Source organism: Anabrus simplex, chromosome 8 (genome assembly GCF_040414725.1).
Source record: "Anabrus simplex isolate iqAnaSimp1 chromosome 8, ASM4041472v1, whole genome shotgun sequence".
Taxonomy (NCBI): domain Eukaryota; kingdom Metazoa; phylum Arthropoda; class Insecta; order Orthoptera; family Tettigoniidae; genus Anabrus; species Anabrus simplex.
In genome coordinates this window covers 155,027,287-155,043,559 of record NC_090272.1, presented here as the reverse complement: position 1 = coordinate 155,043,559, position 16,273 = coordinate 155,027,287, and the positions used below count along the sequence as shown (strand labels likewise).

The window sequence follows — 16,273 nt, the reverse complement described above, 5'->3', positions numbered from 1 at the left end:
TATAAGGAGCGCAGCGAGGGATCCAGTCGGCCGTGACAGCAGCCTGCTATTGACGAGAGTGGACGGAGGTTGCGCCACACGAAGTGTCTCGTGTGAATGCTACCGGCCAGTGTTGTCAACTCCTAAGTCCAAATTCCCCCCAGATCACTTCTAAAATCCCTCTAAATGAGACAAAAAACCCCAAATCATAATTATTATTTTCGTCACCATCATATTGATCAAAGACAATATTTTCAAAAATCTACAGAAATACTACGATACACAAAAGGATGATTGGAAACATACAAGAAAATTATTAGAAACCATGCATGCTACTGTTTAAGAGAAAACTACTCACAGGTTTGTCTTTCTTGTATTCCTGCTGAGTGATTTTAAAACTTGCTGAGAACCTCTAGCACCTCCTCTTCTTCTTCACTTATTTCAACGGTTTTGTGATGATACATGGACGCATTGGACTTTTTCATCATTTGAGGGGATGGTTGAAAATGAGTACAAAATATGTTTTCCCTAATTAAATAACATCTAGATTCAAGTAGATAATTTATTACATCCAACTATAACCTGCTCCTTACTTTGCCTTTTTTATAATAGAAAGGACTGAAAATGCGCGCTCCACTGTGGCATTTGATACTGGTAACGTTAGCAGCCTAATTGCAAAAATTACCAATATTACAGAAACGATCATTTCCAGCTGCACCTTTACCCTGAAGAACCTCATCCCAGAAAGCCGTAGTACTTGATATGTTGTGCCATTGTTTATCTTGGAGACTGTTCCACTCTGAGACAATGTCATCTATATTCCCAGCCACTTTAAGACCACTGAAATGGGAGACAAGTTGAAGTATTTCAGGTTTCTTCTGTGACGTTGCTGTGGAAGGATGTAGCACTGCCGTCGTCTGTAAACTATCTATATTTTCTGGTAATCTTTTCTGTAGTTCCATGCACAAGTCAATTAAGAACTTCTTGCATCTTTCATGAACGTCGTTGCGTTCATCAGGTTTCAGAGTTTGCGCCAAACATTCAAAATAATATCCTAAATACATACCTGAAGTATGAATCACGTACTTCTCAAAGTCAAAGTATGGGAGATCTACTTCCAGCTGACTGGGGGGGGAACAACAATTTTTTTCAGTACTGATTTAAAGAGTAGAAAGACATCCTCCGGTGCCTTCTCTGCTTCAGCTCACTCACTTTGAAATATCATATTAATCCTGCATATAGATTTTAATCAGTTTTGAGGAACACTAGAAGGGCTTTATACGCTGAGCAGTCCGTTATATTATAAAGTTGTTCAGCCATGAAATATTTTTCCTCAGTTCTGGCTAAGGAAAATAGCAATGTCAGTCCTTCCCATTGTTCCAGAATTGTTTCAATGGCAACATATCTCGCGAGCCACCGGGTGCCACAAAGCCCTTGAAACCTTTTGGGGTTGCGATTGTTATTCATTGTTCTAAACAGTTGTTTGTAATGACCTAGTCTCTTAGGACTGTAGCAAAACCAGTTGTGGGTTACCCTTTAAACATCATGTCTAGCAATATCATACCGTATTTTCTAAATGTACACTTTTCTGTTTGAGATGATAACAAAAATATCCCATGAGGGCATTTTGTAATGCGGTATTTAACACCTCATAAGTATACACAAATTGCTTAAATACGTAGCCTTCTACCCTACATAAATTTCATATGTAACTTACCTTCCAATTTAGGATCGGTTTCTCACGTCTTTGTATACCGGTACGGTACTTCTGTACGTATTTCTTCTTCTATTTGGATGCCATTATATATTACACCGGAACACATTCACAAAAAATAATAAATCACTCCACAGAATTATTAACACATCACGCAAATAAGCTTACAACTGCATGAACTGCATAGTCACAATGAAAACTGCTTCGAGTTAGCTATCAGACTGCTACCGCTAGATTCGCGTACTACGGGGATTTTCCTCCTACGGATATTCCTCCTACATGACGTTTATTTTACAAAACGGACCAATAATCTATGTGCGAGACCCGAAGTCTGTGATTCCCCTAAACATGTACCAATAGGAATAAATGTTGCTGCGGTTACCGAGGAGAAGGAGAGACAGAAAGAAAGAAAGAAAGAAAGAAAGTGAGAGATATGCCTATCTGTAATGTTTTGATGTATCGGTAGTTTGTAGTTCTTATTAATTGAAAAAATCAGTAAATTTCATATAAATACACTTATCCACTGGTAGTCAATAAAAATGTAAAGAATAATGCGGCTGCTGGGTTCTTAAAAGAAACGAGAAGAGGGAATCCCAAGGCACGTGAAGGAATCGTACGTTAAGGCTGCTAGAATAGAAAATAATGACGTTGCGTGATTAGCTGCAGTGTCTGAGACAGGCTGGCCAACAGTGAAAACTTAAACCTCAAGATAAATTTGACACACTAGCGGACCCAAGCATGCTATAGCAATGAAATAAATAAATAAATAAATAAATAAATAAATAAATAAATAAATAAATAAATAAATAAATAAATAAATAAATAAATAAATAAATAAATAAATAAATAAATAAATAAATAAATAAATAAATAAATTTAAAATATCATTCCATAGCCCCTCAAAATTCCTCAAAAAATAATTTCCCCCTAAAATTCCCCCTGACCCTTTTATCCCCCAACTTGCCCTGTAGGACGATTAAATACCCCTAAATTTAGGGGGAAATCCCCTAAGTTGGCGACGCTGCTACCGGCCTTTCTCTACACCTCTGGTGGAGTGGAGTGGCGTGAAAAGCAGTGGATCGTGTGAAAGGGCCCTAAGAGTATAAGAGGATCGAGACGGCGGTGCGGCGCACTGTATGAAATGTGTACATAATTCTCATCTGATTCTCATTCTGTTTGGTGTAATCGGTTTAATCTGACATTGGGCATATGTGAACTTGTTTAAACGTTTAGTTGATAGAGGTTGTTTAATCGTATTTTAGGAACTGAAACTTGGTAAAACTGAGCTACACGAGGAACCTCCGTATTTTATAGTTGGCCTGTAGCGCCGGTGCATAGTTGATGACGGGGGACTTCATTTTTTAAAATGGCAAGAACTAAGGTAGGATGTTGTGGTTCTAATCAGCGTAGTGGTGGCGGTATTTAAATATTAATATGAGTTAATAAAATGATTTTCATCACATGTAACCATAAATATGATCCTTAAATCCCTGATAGTTTTCTTATCCTAAGCTGAAGTTTTAAACAAGTTATAAAGTGCGTTTCTAGGGCTGTAAGAAAGTCGCATAACCTACCTTGTCACTAGAACTACATTCTGCTAGTAGTAGCACAAAATTATAACGCGTCGCTACCCAATCTACTAGTGCTAGAGATTTGGTCCATGAGTTTCCTTTTGTAAAAATTTCCCTGGGTCACGAGTCTGTTTAACCACAATATTTGGAATACCATAACATAACCTATAAAGTGCAATTATTTTTCGCCCTTCTAACATGTCACGACTGTGCAGTAATTGAAACTAATACTGAATCCATCCCACATTATAGTTATTTCTTGGAAGCAAGGCTTCTAATTGTACGTAGTTACAGCAACATTTCCATAACTGTAATCAAATGTGTTCGATATGATTACAAGTGTCCGATTACGTTATACGAAGAGTCTGTGTACAGTGTTTAGGTGAGACATATTAAATAATTTAAGTTTGTCGAATTCGTCTGAGGGAATGGGCCATGGGATGGATTAAATTGGAAGATTAATTTGCTGTGAATAAGTTATATTCTGTAGTATTACAGGGCAGTGAAGGGAATACAGGGAGCTGAAAGTCAAGAATGACTTAAAGTTGTTGCTGTTAAACTGTAGAAGTATTGTAAAGAAAGGAATAGAATTAAGCAATTTAATAGATTTATATTTACCAGACATTGTAATAGGAGTTGAATCAATGCTAGGAAGTGATATGATGGAGATAGAAGTTTTCTCCTGGAACTAGAATGTTTATCATAGAGACAGGATAGATTTGATGGGAGGGGAGTATTCATACTTGTGAAAGAAGAATTTGTAAACTGTGAAAAAGTTAAGGTTGAGAAACATGAAATTCTAATTGTATAGCATAGTGATGGAGAGATTTAAATATTATTATTATTATTATTATTATTATTATTATTATTATTATTATTAAATATGAGTTAATAAAATGATTTTCATCACACGTAACAAATATGATCCTTAAATAGCTGATAAATAGTTTTCTTATCCTAAGTTGAAGTTTTAAACAACTTATAAAGAGTGTTTTTAGGGCTGTAAAATAGTTGCTCAACCTAACTTTTCACTAGAAGCACATTCTGCTAGTGTTGTTTGTCCAATCCTTGTCCCGTTTCCCTACAGGGTCGGGTATGAGGGGAGATGAATCTGTCATGGCGGGTTTTTATGACCGGATGCCCTTCCTGACGTCAACCTCATCAGAGGAGTTAATGAGATGAAATGAATGATGTGATATATGGTAGTAGGGAGAGGGTGAAACCTGGTGCCGGCACATAGCCTACTCCTGTCGAATAGCACCAAGGGGTCTGCTTGTGGCTTAATGCCGCCATCCGACGGGCGAATCACCATCAACAGCATCATATGCCCTCACTCCATATGAGCACTGCAGAGAGGTTTGGAATTTAATCCAGGCTTTTAGTGTGCTATCTAGTGATTAGAAATTGTATACCACCACCGCCCCTATCCTGCCGGCCAACATTCTGATGGTGAAATTTTTTTCGACCAACGGGACTCGAACCGGCTGTAGTACATTCTGCTAGTAAAACCAAACCAAACCCCATGGCACTACAGCTCTTGAAGGACCTTGGCCTACCAAGCGACCGCCGCTCAGCGCGAAGGCCTGCAGATTGCGAGGTGTCGTGTGGTCGGCACGACGAATCCTCTCGGCCGTTATTCTTGGTTTTCTAGACCGGGGTCGCTATCTCACCGTCAGATAGCTCCTCAATTCTAATCACGTAGGCTGAGTGGACCTCGAACCAGCCCTCAGGTCCAGGTAAAAATCCCTGGCCTGGCCGGGAATTGAACCCGAGGCCTCCGGGTAAGAGCCAGGAACGCTACCCCTACACCACAGGGCTGGCACATTCTGCTAGTAGTAGCACAATTTTATAACGGGTCACTAACCAACGTACTAGTGCTAGACATTTGGCTCATTTGGTCCATGAGTTTCCTTTTGTAAAAGTAAGCACACAATTCTTGCCTTTCTTTCACACATAAAATAGTTTGTTTATTAATCATAGGAACTTGTTCGCACAGCACTGAAGTTTAATAAGATGTGCTACTGTCAAGCTCTTTATCCTCAAATTGCTTTTCCAGGCTCCCAAAGCCTTTCTCAGAAACAGTCCATTATGGTAAGCCTCAAGGAAATTCTCGACTATGGAAAGACTATTCACACACCATGCCACATGAGATAATGAGGTACAGGTAATGAGGGACGGTAGCCCACCGAACCTGCTCATGTTCCTAAACGATCAGGTAAGAGCCATGTTTCCGTTCAAAGAAAAAGTTTCCAACCAGCAGTTGGTTATGTATCAAGCACATTTATAACATTGTGGGGCACTACTATACCTATGCCACTAATGGCACATGGTGGTAGGCGGGGTTGGCATAATAGGCACCTTGATGTTTTTGGAATGTACAGACTGGGATGCTAACGTGGAATTATTTGATAACATAATCAGCTTTGTAGGAAATGACACAGAAGGGAATGTAATTTATTGTAGTGGGTGATCCTAATTTACCGAATGTTAACTGGGACGGGAAACATGACCAACAAATGGTAAATAAGTTAATCTGGGATGGATAGTTGAATCAAAAAGTGATGGAACCAACTAGAGGGAAGATGATGTGGTGCTGATAAATCCATATAAGCTCTATAGAGAATCTGTAGTGATAGATGTACAAGTGATCACATAGCTGTTGTAGTTATAGTTAAAAATAAATGTATTAGAAAGGAGGGTTGTAAAATTAGGACTGTTAGGCAATACCATATGGTTGATGAGAGAGGCATGGGAAAGTTTTTGAAAAGTAAAATGGTACAATTATCTCTCAATATAACACCATCATTTGTTGAGAGTATTCGTTAGCACAATTGAGAGGGTATCATTAAATCGAGGTCACTGTTTTAAAACAATAAGTCAAATGACTTAAGCGTCTACATAATGATATACTGTAGGCAGTAGGGATTTTCTTAAATAGTATTAAACAACATTTCATTTTTAAATATCCGAATTTGCATAAGAACAATCCCCTTACAGATGCTACATCCTCCAATACTTCCTTTGATTATGGTTTTCCCCTACAACAATGTATAATGTTATCTATTGTTCTGCTCACTAACAGAAAGATACTGTTCTTTATAAGCACGCACTTCTTGCTTTTCTTTCACACATAAAATAGGCTAGTTTGTTTATTAACCATAGAAACTTTTTGCACAGGACTGAAGTTAAAAACTGGTCGAGATGTGCTACTGTCAAGCTCTTTATCCTCAAATTGCTTTTCCAGGCACCCAAAGCTTTTTTCGGAAACAGTCCATTTTGGTAAGCCTCAAGGAAATTCCCTTCTATGGAAAGACGATTCATCCCCGGCACCATGCCACTTGAAATAATGAGGGACGGTAGCACACTGAACCTGCTGACGTTCCTAAAGGATCAGATAAGAGCCATGTTTCCGTTCAATTAAAAAGTTTCCAACAAGCAGTTGGTGATATGTCAAGCACATTTATAACATAGTGAGGCTCTACTGTACCTATGCCACTAGTGGCACATGGCAGGAGGCGGGGGGTGGCATTATATCGATGTAATTACTATACTTTTTCCATAAGGAATATTCGTGTGTTGCATGTCGTGGGCGATAACTGAGGGTGGCGATATATAGGAAGTTGACTGTAAATAAAAATTTAGTCTTTAGGATAGGTATCCATCATTCCCAAGTATTACACCCAGGAAAATGCTTGAGTGGTACCTTAGTGAAGACCACGGTTGATATCTACCTCATCTAATGGCAGCGCTCCACCTACATTTCTCTGATTTATACTGATTTCAACTTTTCTGCTGTGATTTTTTTATAACCATGAATTGATTGTTGGACTGCTCTTTTTATCAGTATTGCACTTCCTGGGGCAATCCTCTTTTTTCCTCATAGTGTGACTGTCTAAGGCAGTATTTTGTGAACTGTATGAAATACATCAAAGGTTTTTGGCACCGCAAGGATGGGAAGGGGTTAGGATTTGGAAGGTACTGGCCATAGTGTGAAAATGGGAAACTGTGGAAGACAATCTTCAGGGGTGTCGATGGTGGGATTTGAATCTAGCATCTCCTGAATGTAAATTCACAGGTATGCGACCCTGAAGTTTTATGGAATGTTGCCAAGTATTTGGACTCGGAAAGTGAAAGAGAGCAGCTATGTTCCCAAATATAGTACATCTCACTGCGATATAGGCCTAAAGAAATAAAAGATTTATCCTATCTGATATTACTCAGAGATGAACTCAAAAGTTACTTTCCAGTTCTGAACACAAATACGTATTACCTTATGACTAGGTAAGAAATCCATTTGTATCAGAAGTTTGTGAACTTTCCTTGGTAGAAGAAGAAGAAGAAGAATTGGTAGTGCTAAAAATGATAGGAACTTGAAGTTAAAACACCAGAAAATGTTTTGGACAAATTCTGGATTTTACTTCAAGAAGATCGTGGTTTTGTTGCTGTTTTTAACCACATCTTCTTGGAAAGCAGGATTTTCTGTGATGACAAATATTAGGAGTCAAACACAGTAGATTAAAAATGCTATATGAAGAAATCTGAGTGGATTTATTCCATATATGTCCAAACATAAAAGAAATTTGCAAGAGTCACCAAATACATGTGAGCTACTAAATGATAAAACTGAGGGTGTAAATCTGTGGGATTGTGTTCTTCCTCTTCGAGTTGTATGTGAATGTAAATAGGTAATTATGGAAATATGCATGTTTGTTTTATAAATCTTATGAAATATACATATTAGTAGCTTTTTAATGCATGGGATACTTTCATTTGAGGGTAGGGTGTTGCACAGAAGTTTACAATTTGGCAAAGTGTCAACATGGAAAAGGTTTGGGAAGCATTAGTTTAAGGATTTTTCAGCAAAATTGTTTTGTTAGCCTATAGGTCATGTTATTAATAAGGAGTCATTTCTATAAATGGAGTCATTGGTATTTCTCAGAGTTATATTTATTTCAGCTTCACTGTTGTGACTAAGTTTTACACACTTGTGTCATCAGGTGGATATTCTGACAAGCTGTGATGAAGGGGAATTTGTTTTCATACCCCATATCCTCATTATATCCTACCAAGTAACTCTACTTTCCTGTTCAAGCACCTCCTATTCCTGATCATTGTATGTTTTGCTGTGACTGTTAAAAAGTCACAAGGGTGATTTCCTTGGTGAAATGAGAGATCAAGTGAAGGAGGTTTTAGAAAAATGGACACGCATTTGAAACCAGTTGACTTGAGAGTGAGCTGGTCAAAATCTGAATAAATGTTTTCTCACTTAGCAAATCTGCCCACAGCATACTGTTTTTCTTGCTGGCGAGCCCCTGAGACTGGTTGATGAATTTAAGTACTTGGGTTTTGTAATCAACACCCAAGCGCCCATGGGGATTTTCTTACCTGTTCCCCTATCGAGCGCGTCCCAGGTAACGGATAGGGGGGCCCTCCGGACTTGTCTGGAGGGTCTGAGGGAAATAAAATACCCTTTCGCGGACCAAAAGCAGGTATTGCCAGAAAACGTCTTGAGGCATTGTGATTTTAACTAGCCCAAGTCAAGGCTTGGAAGTGGAGGCCTCACCCACACATGCTAGAGAGGCATCTGTAGTTCCTCCACATGGGTGATACAATGGTTCAGGTGAAATGGGGATGGTGATTGAGGTGAAGGCTTACTGCGGGGTGCTGGAACCAACACATCACTTTGCTCTACGTAGCCTGGACGAGCCGCGGGTTGGGAAAGGGGCGATCCCAACCTAGGGGGAAAGTCATGGCTGTGAACTCAGTCATGATAATGCCAAGTGGAGACCATGTGAGTAGGCCTACTGAAGGGGTAACAAACCTGGTTAGGGTCGGGCCAGGGGCGGACTGCTGGATTGACGACTGAGGGGCGTGGTCTCTGCTGCGGAGAGCCTGAGTTACGGGAGGACAATGTCTGGCTGTATGCCTCACCACGGATGATGAGAATTACGCTCAGGACCCTAGAAGGGTCAAAAACCCTATGATTGATTGAAATATGGATGCTTATAAAGAACCAATTTCAAAAACGTCGACATCAAGGGAAGCAAAGGATGCTCCAGTAGAGCAGATCCGGGAGAAAGCCCAAGATGAAAAAATGGAGACAGAATTCCCAATTAGACAGGCGCCGACTCAAAACAAGAAATGGCAACAGAAGCTCCAGTAGAGCAGACTGCTGTCAGAATCAATCAGCACGATACCAAACTTCTAACACAAGAGTGGAGAGTGCTGAATGCCACTTCAATTGACAAGACAGGAAGGACAGTCATTTTAGCCCTTAGTGAAAGAGACTTTGAATACCTCAAAAAGGGAAGCCTTGAGGCTAAGGTCGGACTTGGGCAGATCAAGTTTCAAGTCGTCAGGGGGAAAACGAAACCCAATGTTGATAAAGATGGGGCTGAGGGTCCTTCAGGCCAGTCTTCAGCTTAAAAAAGCAGCTCTGGCCAGGAAGTTCAAGACTGAGGCTATTGACGTGGCCCTTATTCAAGAGCCATGGGTAGTCAAGGGCAGAGTAGCAGGATTGGCATAATCTGGAGGTAAGCTGATGTATGATACAACAACGGAAATACCCAGAACATGTCTTCTTGTGAACAGGAAATTAAAATGTCTTATGTTGCAGGAACACTGTTCACGGGACTTAACCGTGGCCACCAAGCTTGATAGCTGCAGTCGCTTAAGTGCATCCAGTATTCGGGAGATAGTGGGTTCGCATCCCACTGTCGGCAGCCCTGAAGATGGTTTTCCGTGGTTTCCCATTTTCACACCAGGCAAATACTGGGGTTGTACCTTAATTAAGGCTACGGCCGCTTCCTTCCCACTCATAGCCCTTTCCTATCCCATCGTCGCCATAAGACCTATCTGTGTTGGTGCGACGTAAAGCAACTTGTAAATTAACCGTGGCCAAGATTAAGCTTGGAAAATGAAATGGTGTATGGCTTTTAGTGCCGGGAGTGTCTGAAGACATGTTCGGCTCGCCAGGTGCAGGTCTTTTGATTTGACGCCCGTAGGCGACCTGCATGTCATGATGAGGATGAAATGATTATGAAGGCAACACATACACCCAGCCCCTGTGTCAGCAAAATTAACTACTGATGGTTAAAAATTCCCAACCCTGCCAGGAATCGAACCCGGGACCCCTGTGACCAAAGGCCAGCACGCTAACCATTTAGCCATGGAGCCGGACATTAAACTTGGAAATTGGGAGGGACCCAGAGAAATAACCATAGGCTCTGCATACCTCCCATATGACTCAACTAATCTGCCCCCTTCAGAAGAAGTTGAGAACATAATTTGCAACGCAAAGAGGAAGGGCGAACACCTAGTCTTTGGAGTAGATGCAAATTCACACCACACGGCATGTGGCAGCACGAACTGCAATGCAAGAGGTGAGTCTTTACTAGAGTTTATTATTGGAACTGAGTTGACGATACTAAACCTAGGAAACAAGCCTACATTTATAAATAAAAATTGTAGAGCAAAGTGTAGCTTCCACCGAAGTCCCAGTCTCATCCTTGGCTGTGATAATATGGAAGCTGCTGGGGTATGGGTAGTGCTGAGTAATGACATTCAGAGCACAACCAATGCATCTGAATGTTATGACAGGTGTTGCTCATAGGGTCAGTTGTGCTGCAACAGCACTTCCTGGTCCAGTGAGGAAAGCAACGGCAAACTACCTCACTCCTCATCTTGCCTAGTACACCTCATTTCGGCTCTGCCATAGGCTGTTGTGGTTTCCCTATAACTGCATAGCCTTTGGTGGTGCTATTTGAGGATCCAGCCAGCCTCTGGGCTGATGACCAGACAGACAGGGAGGTAATAGACATTACACTAAGCATTACGTATATTGCAAACTTTATTAAAGACTGGAAGGTGCTGGGAAAACCATCACTGGCAGACCACCAGCACATCCAATTTGCAATAGATGCGAGACTATGTGGGAATGAGATGTACAGAGACCCAAAAAGAACTAACTGGGACAGATACGGAAGAGTTCTAGGGAAGGCTGTACAAAAATTCCCAACTAATGTGAGAGGACAGGAAGAATTGAATGAGGCAGTGGAACTATTAGAAGAGGCCATTATAGACTCATTCCATGAAAACTGTCCTCACAAGGAAAAGAAAAACACCAAAAAAGTAAGGTGGTGGAACAACAAAGTACAGAATATCTAGAAATGGTATGTGGGACGTACACTGACTTAGCAAATGTCATGGAATAGTCACCTAATAGCGTGTGGGGCCTCTTCTGGCCCTGCGAACTGCAGTGAGATGCTGTGGAAGTGAGTCGACAAGTCCCTGGAAGTCCTCTGGACGCAGCTGACACCAAATCGTTTGCAGAGCGACCGCCAATGCTGGTCTGTTCATGGGTGCAGGATGCATGGCACGGAGCCTGCGTTCCAGGACATCCCAGATATGCTCGATAGGGTTCATATCGGGGCTCCTGGGTGGCCATGGCAGTCATTGGACCTCCGCTGCATTTTCCTGGAACCATTCCCGGGCGACGTGGGAGCGATGTGGTGGCGCGTTATCATCTTGAAACACCGCAGAACCGTCTGGGCGCTGGAAGGCCAAAAATGGTTGGAGATGGTCTCCAAGCAGCTCAACATACTGCGTACCATTTAAAGTTTCTTCCAGAACAACTAGGGGGCCCATTCCATACCAGGAAAATGCACCCCAGACCATAACGGAGACACCAGCGCCCTGGATCACACCTTCAAGGCAGGCGGGATCCATCGCTTCATGTGGTCTGCGCCATACACGGTGCCTCCCATCGGCATGGTGCAGTTGAAATCGTGATTCGTCCAACCATATCTCGTTATGCCATTGTTCCAGTGTCCATCCCTGGTGACTGGCGACATATGCGCGTTGCTGTGCCCGATGACGTTGGGTTAACAGTGGCACCCGTGTGCGGCGCCGGCTCCCATACCCCATAGAACCCATGTTCCTATGGATTGTCCACTGGGAGACGTTTCTAGCATGGCCTGTGTTGAATTGAACCGTGATTTGTTGCACGGTTGCCCGTCCGTCAGTATTGACAATCCGTCTCGGATGTCGCCGGTCACGGTCATCGAAGGTGGCTGGACGGCCGGTCGTTCGTCTGTTGTGGAAGGTGACACCCGCATTCAACCATTCACGATACACCCTGGACATGGTTAATCATGTGAAGCCGAATTCCTGCACCACTTCCGAAATCGCGCTTCCCATCCGTTGGGCACCGACCACCATACCCCGTTCGAACGGTGTCAGCTCACGACGACATTCCATGTTACACCTGTCACATGCACAGCCACTGCTCACAAGGTCTCCTATACAAATGCCGCTGGCAAAGGGAGCGTGTGGTGCGCAGACAACACACCTGCGCATCAGTGCTCCGCTATCCCATGACATTTGCTCAGTCAGTGTATATCATAGGAAACTCGTTGAATATGACCTAGAGATATGGAAAGAAAAAAGAAAATCTTGGAGACTGTTCTGTGAGAAAGTGGAATCACACACTGAAACAACAAGGCTTCAGGAGGTTCTGAAAGCAACACATGTAAATCAAGTGAGGACACTGGAGAAACCAGATGGGTCATTTACTCAGGCAGGGAGGGACACGCTGGAGATACTAATGGCGTGTCACTTTCCTGAGGCTGAGGAGATGACAGAAGAAGAAACGGTTGGAACAGAGACCGGAGCTCGAAGAGCAGACTGGAACTGTGACAACAGAATAATAAAACATAACCATGTAAAATGGGCAATCGACACGTTTCATCCTATAAAGGCTCCGGAGCCATATGAGATACTTCTGATACTCCTAGAGGAAGGACAGGAGATACTCGTCAATGCCCTGACGGACTTTTTCAGAGCTAGTCCAGCTTTAGGGTACGTGCTGAAATCATAGTCTGAAGCTAAAGCAGTATTCATACCTAAGGCTGGAAGGGCAAATTATGCTCAAGCCAAAGCATACAGACCATTATGTTTAACCTCCTTCATGCTGAAAGCAATGGAGAAAATTCTGGATAAATATATCAGAACGGTGCAACTGAACTCAATGTTACAAGAAAATTAGTTTGCATATAGACCTGGCAGATCCACTGAAGTAGCATTCCATCTGTAGGTTTGTAAACTAGAGGAAAGCCTAGAATATAAAGAAATTGCACTGGCGGCATTTCTAGATATAGGAGCCTTCAGCAATACAACCTATGACTCTTATCAAAGCATTGGAAAAGAGCAAGGTGACTAAAACCGTCGTCAAATGGATTAAATCCATGTTAGACGGAAGGAAGATAGAAGCAACCCTGTTTGAAGAAATGCTGACGGTTAGGGCCACCCGAGGCTGTGCTCAGGGAGGAGTTCTTTCTCCTCTGCTGTGGAACCTCGTGGTGAACAAAATCATATCTATGCTCAACGAACAATTTTATACACAAGGATACGCAGATGACGTCGTGATTGTGGTACAGGGTAAGGTGATGAGTGTTATCCAGGACCTCATGCAAAGATCACTTAACCTAGGTTTTTATTTTGCCATCACAGTTGCTACTGTTACATGTTTCTGACAATTTTCAAGGTAGGAGCAAAAGAATCGAAGCGATACTATATTCAAATTTTATTCTCGTAGTTTCTGCAGTAGTTACTTTGGATTGACAGTGTCAAAGGTGCTTCTGAGATCTAAACATCAAGCTAGAATATAATACATAGAGTGGCTATCACACTGCCATCTTTGAAGAAAGTTGAACTGTTGGCCACCATGTCTTAAATGTAGCTCAGTCAGTGGAGCGTTGTGTAAGTGAGTGCGGAAAAATGTCTGATACCTGTAAGTTTTCCTTAAGTAGAGGCTCCCTACAGAATCAAAATGTACTGTAATTTAAAATAGAAGAAAAAAAATACGTAACAGTTTGTTTTTTCTTGAAGCGATATATTGTTTGAAAATTATTAAATCAATCATTATTTTATCACAAAGATGTCGAGATATCCACACATCTCCAATTTATCAACATGCAGAAGAATATAGCCCTATGGTACAATATTACGGAATAGGATGCGTATCTAAACAGCCAAGAAAATTAAATACTCTTGAATGAATTATCATACATTTCAAAGGCATCCTTTCCACGTAACATTTTTATAACATAGGGCCTAGACTGGAAATAAAATTTGCAATAAACAAATTGAATTTTTTGTTGCTCTATTAATAGTCACATTTCTAGCTATGAAACAGCTCTCTCATTCACATGAACCAATACATATTTTCTAGTTCTGATTCATTGCCCCATGAAAAGTATTAATTTTGTGTATATCTTCCATAGGGTTACTCCTTTCAGTTCTTGTGTAGTAACTCTATACCTGTGGTGCAGTCTAATTTAAAATATTGCTTTGAGAGACGTTTTGTCATGCTGGCATAATGAGTTTTCTTACTGAACTCGGTAACAGTAAATAAATTACAGTTATTGTAAAACAACTGCCCTGTAACTAACGAGAGAATTTCAGTCTGTAGCTTTAACAAGAAGTTTGTTACTTTCGCGACAGTGACTTTTTTCTGAATACTTGTTCAGCCACGTACCAATTTTACATCATCATGAGCTGGATAAAGAGACAAGTATTTTAAATCTTTCTAGGCAGTTAGTACTTTCCTCTCTTCAGAATGTTGAGCAAAGATTACCTTCAGAGAGTCATGGCTTTCAATTTTCTTTCCCACCTCATAGATAGCATTTCCTGTTTTGTACTCAACATTTTCAGAGTACTTGGTGAATGACTTATAATTTGTAGCGCAGCAGTCATAATCAGTAGAGGTGCTGTCATCAGAAAGAACCGTAGTACATAGATAAGCGAAGCATCACTTCCTGTAGATGGGTCAGTCTGTCCCATTTAACAGTTCATGTATGCCAAGTGAATTGCTCTGCATTGGGATTATTTCTGTTTCCTCCTGTATTACATATGGATGAGAAGATGAATTCTAAATTGTCGGTAATGCCTTGTGCAGCTAATGTCTCCCATCATTAATGTAACCCTTTTCAGGATTACACAGCATCAAAAAAAATTAATAATAATAAAAACACTATTAAGAAAAATGAAGACTTTGAGATTATATCAAATAGAATCAAACACTCACAGACGATAAGTACTGCAAAACAACATCAGAATATAACTATCAGGTTATCCAACATGACAGCTAAAGGAACGGAGATCGGAAGCGGTTAGGCCCCTACCCGGGCCCTGAGAAGGTATTGCATTGCCAGGAAAACGAAATTAACGGTGACTCCCATTACATTTACTAAAATGATAACAGGGTCATCAATGACGCAAGTTAAGGTTAACACCACAGCAAATTTAGAGAGACGCATAATACCAAGAGTACAAGTTTCACAGCGGTGAGTTTAAAATAATATACAGAAATAATTTAACCAAATACGTTTTTTTTAAAAGGAGCACACGTTAACAAACCACACTTACATATTAAGATATAAAGAAGGAACAGAAAGGGTGTTAATTATTAAAATCTTAACCCCGAGCCTGATCAGGTAGCTGCCTTCTCTGAAACTCTTCAGAATAAGGAGCTTATCCTGAACAGGAGTACGCTAAGATGAAACAGCGCTACTAGAGGCAGACTTGAGGGAAATTTAAAATTTACATATTTTACACAATAAAACCAAAGAAAAGGGGAATGAAATGAAATTTTACATAATTACTACACAGTAATAAAGCCAAAAAGATAAGGGGAATGCCTCTAAAACAAAATGGGTATGACTAGCCACGAAGATTAAGTCATTTGAAATTAAAATTGGCGAATGGAAGAAATCCCGGGCAAACTCCGGAGGGTAAAGAAAATTTAAATTAAGAAACTACATTTGAAAGTTAAAACCCAAAACATGAACTAAATTGTGCTTACCTGGGAGGGCCGGGAGACCCATCAGATGGAGGAGACTCCTTCTTCCTTCGCCGGTCTAACAACAAAGACAACGGGAACAAGCTTGGCTCTGGCCAAGTGGCCAGTGGCTGGAAATGGTGAAATCGAGAAATAACCAATTAGTGCACC

The 16,273-nt window shown here is 41.1% G+C and overlaps 1 protein-coding gene across 1 annotated transcript in view; it reads left to right on the top strand.

The window, feature by feature from the left end:
* The first annotated feature begins 2,817 nt into the window (after nt 1–2,817).
* Nucleotides 2,818–16,273, top strand: part of Ku80 — a 222,945-nt gene continuing 209,489 nt past the window's right edge. Inside the window, exon 1 of the mRNA XM_067153029.2 lies at nt 2,818–3,074. Within this exon, the coding sequence (XP_067009130.2) occupies nt 3,060–3,074 (15 nt within the window). The 5' untranslated portion in view covers nt 2,818–3,059. The remainder of the gene's footprint in view (nt 3,075–16,273) is intronic.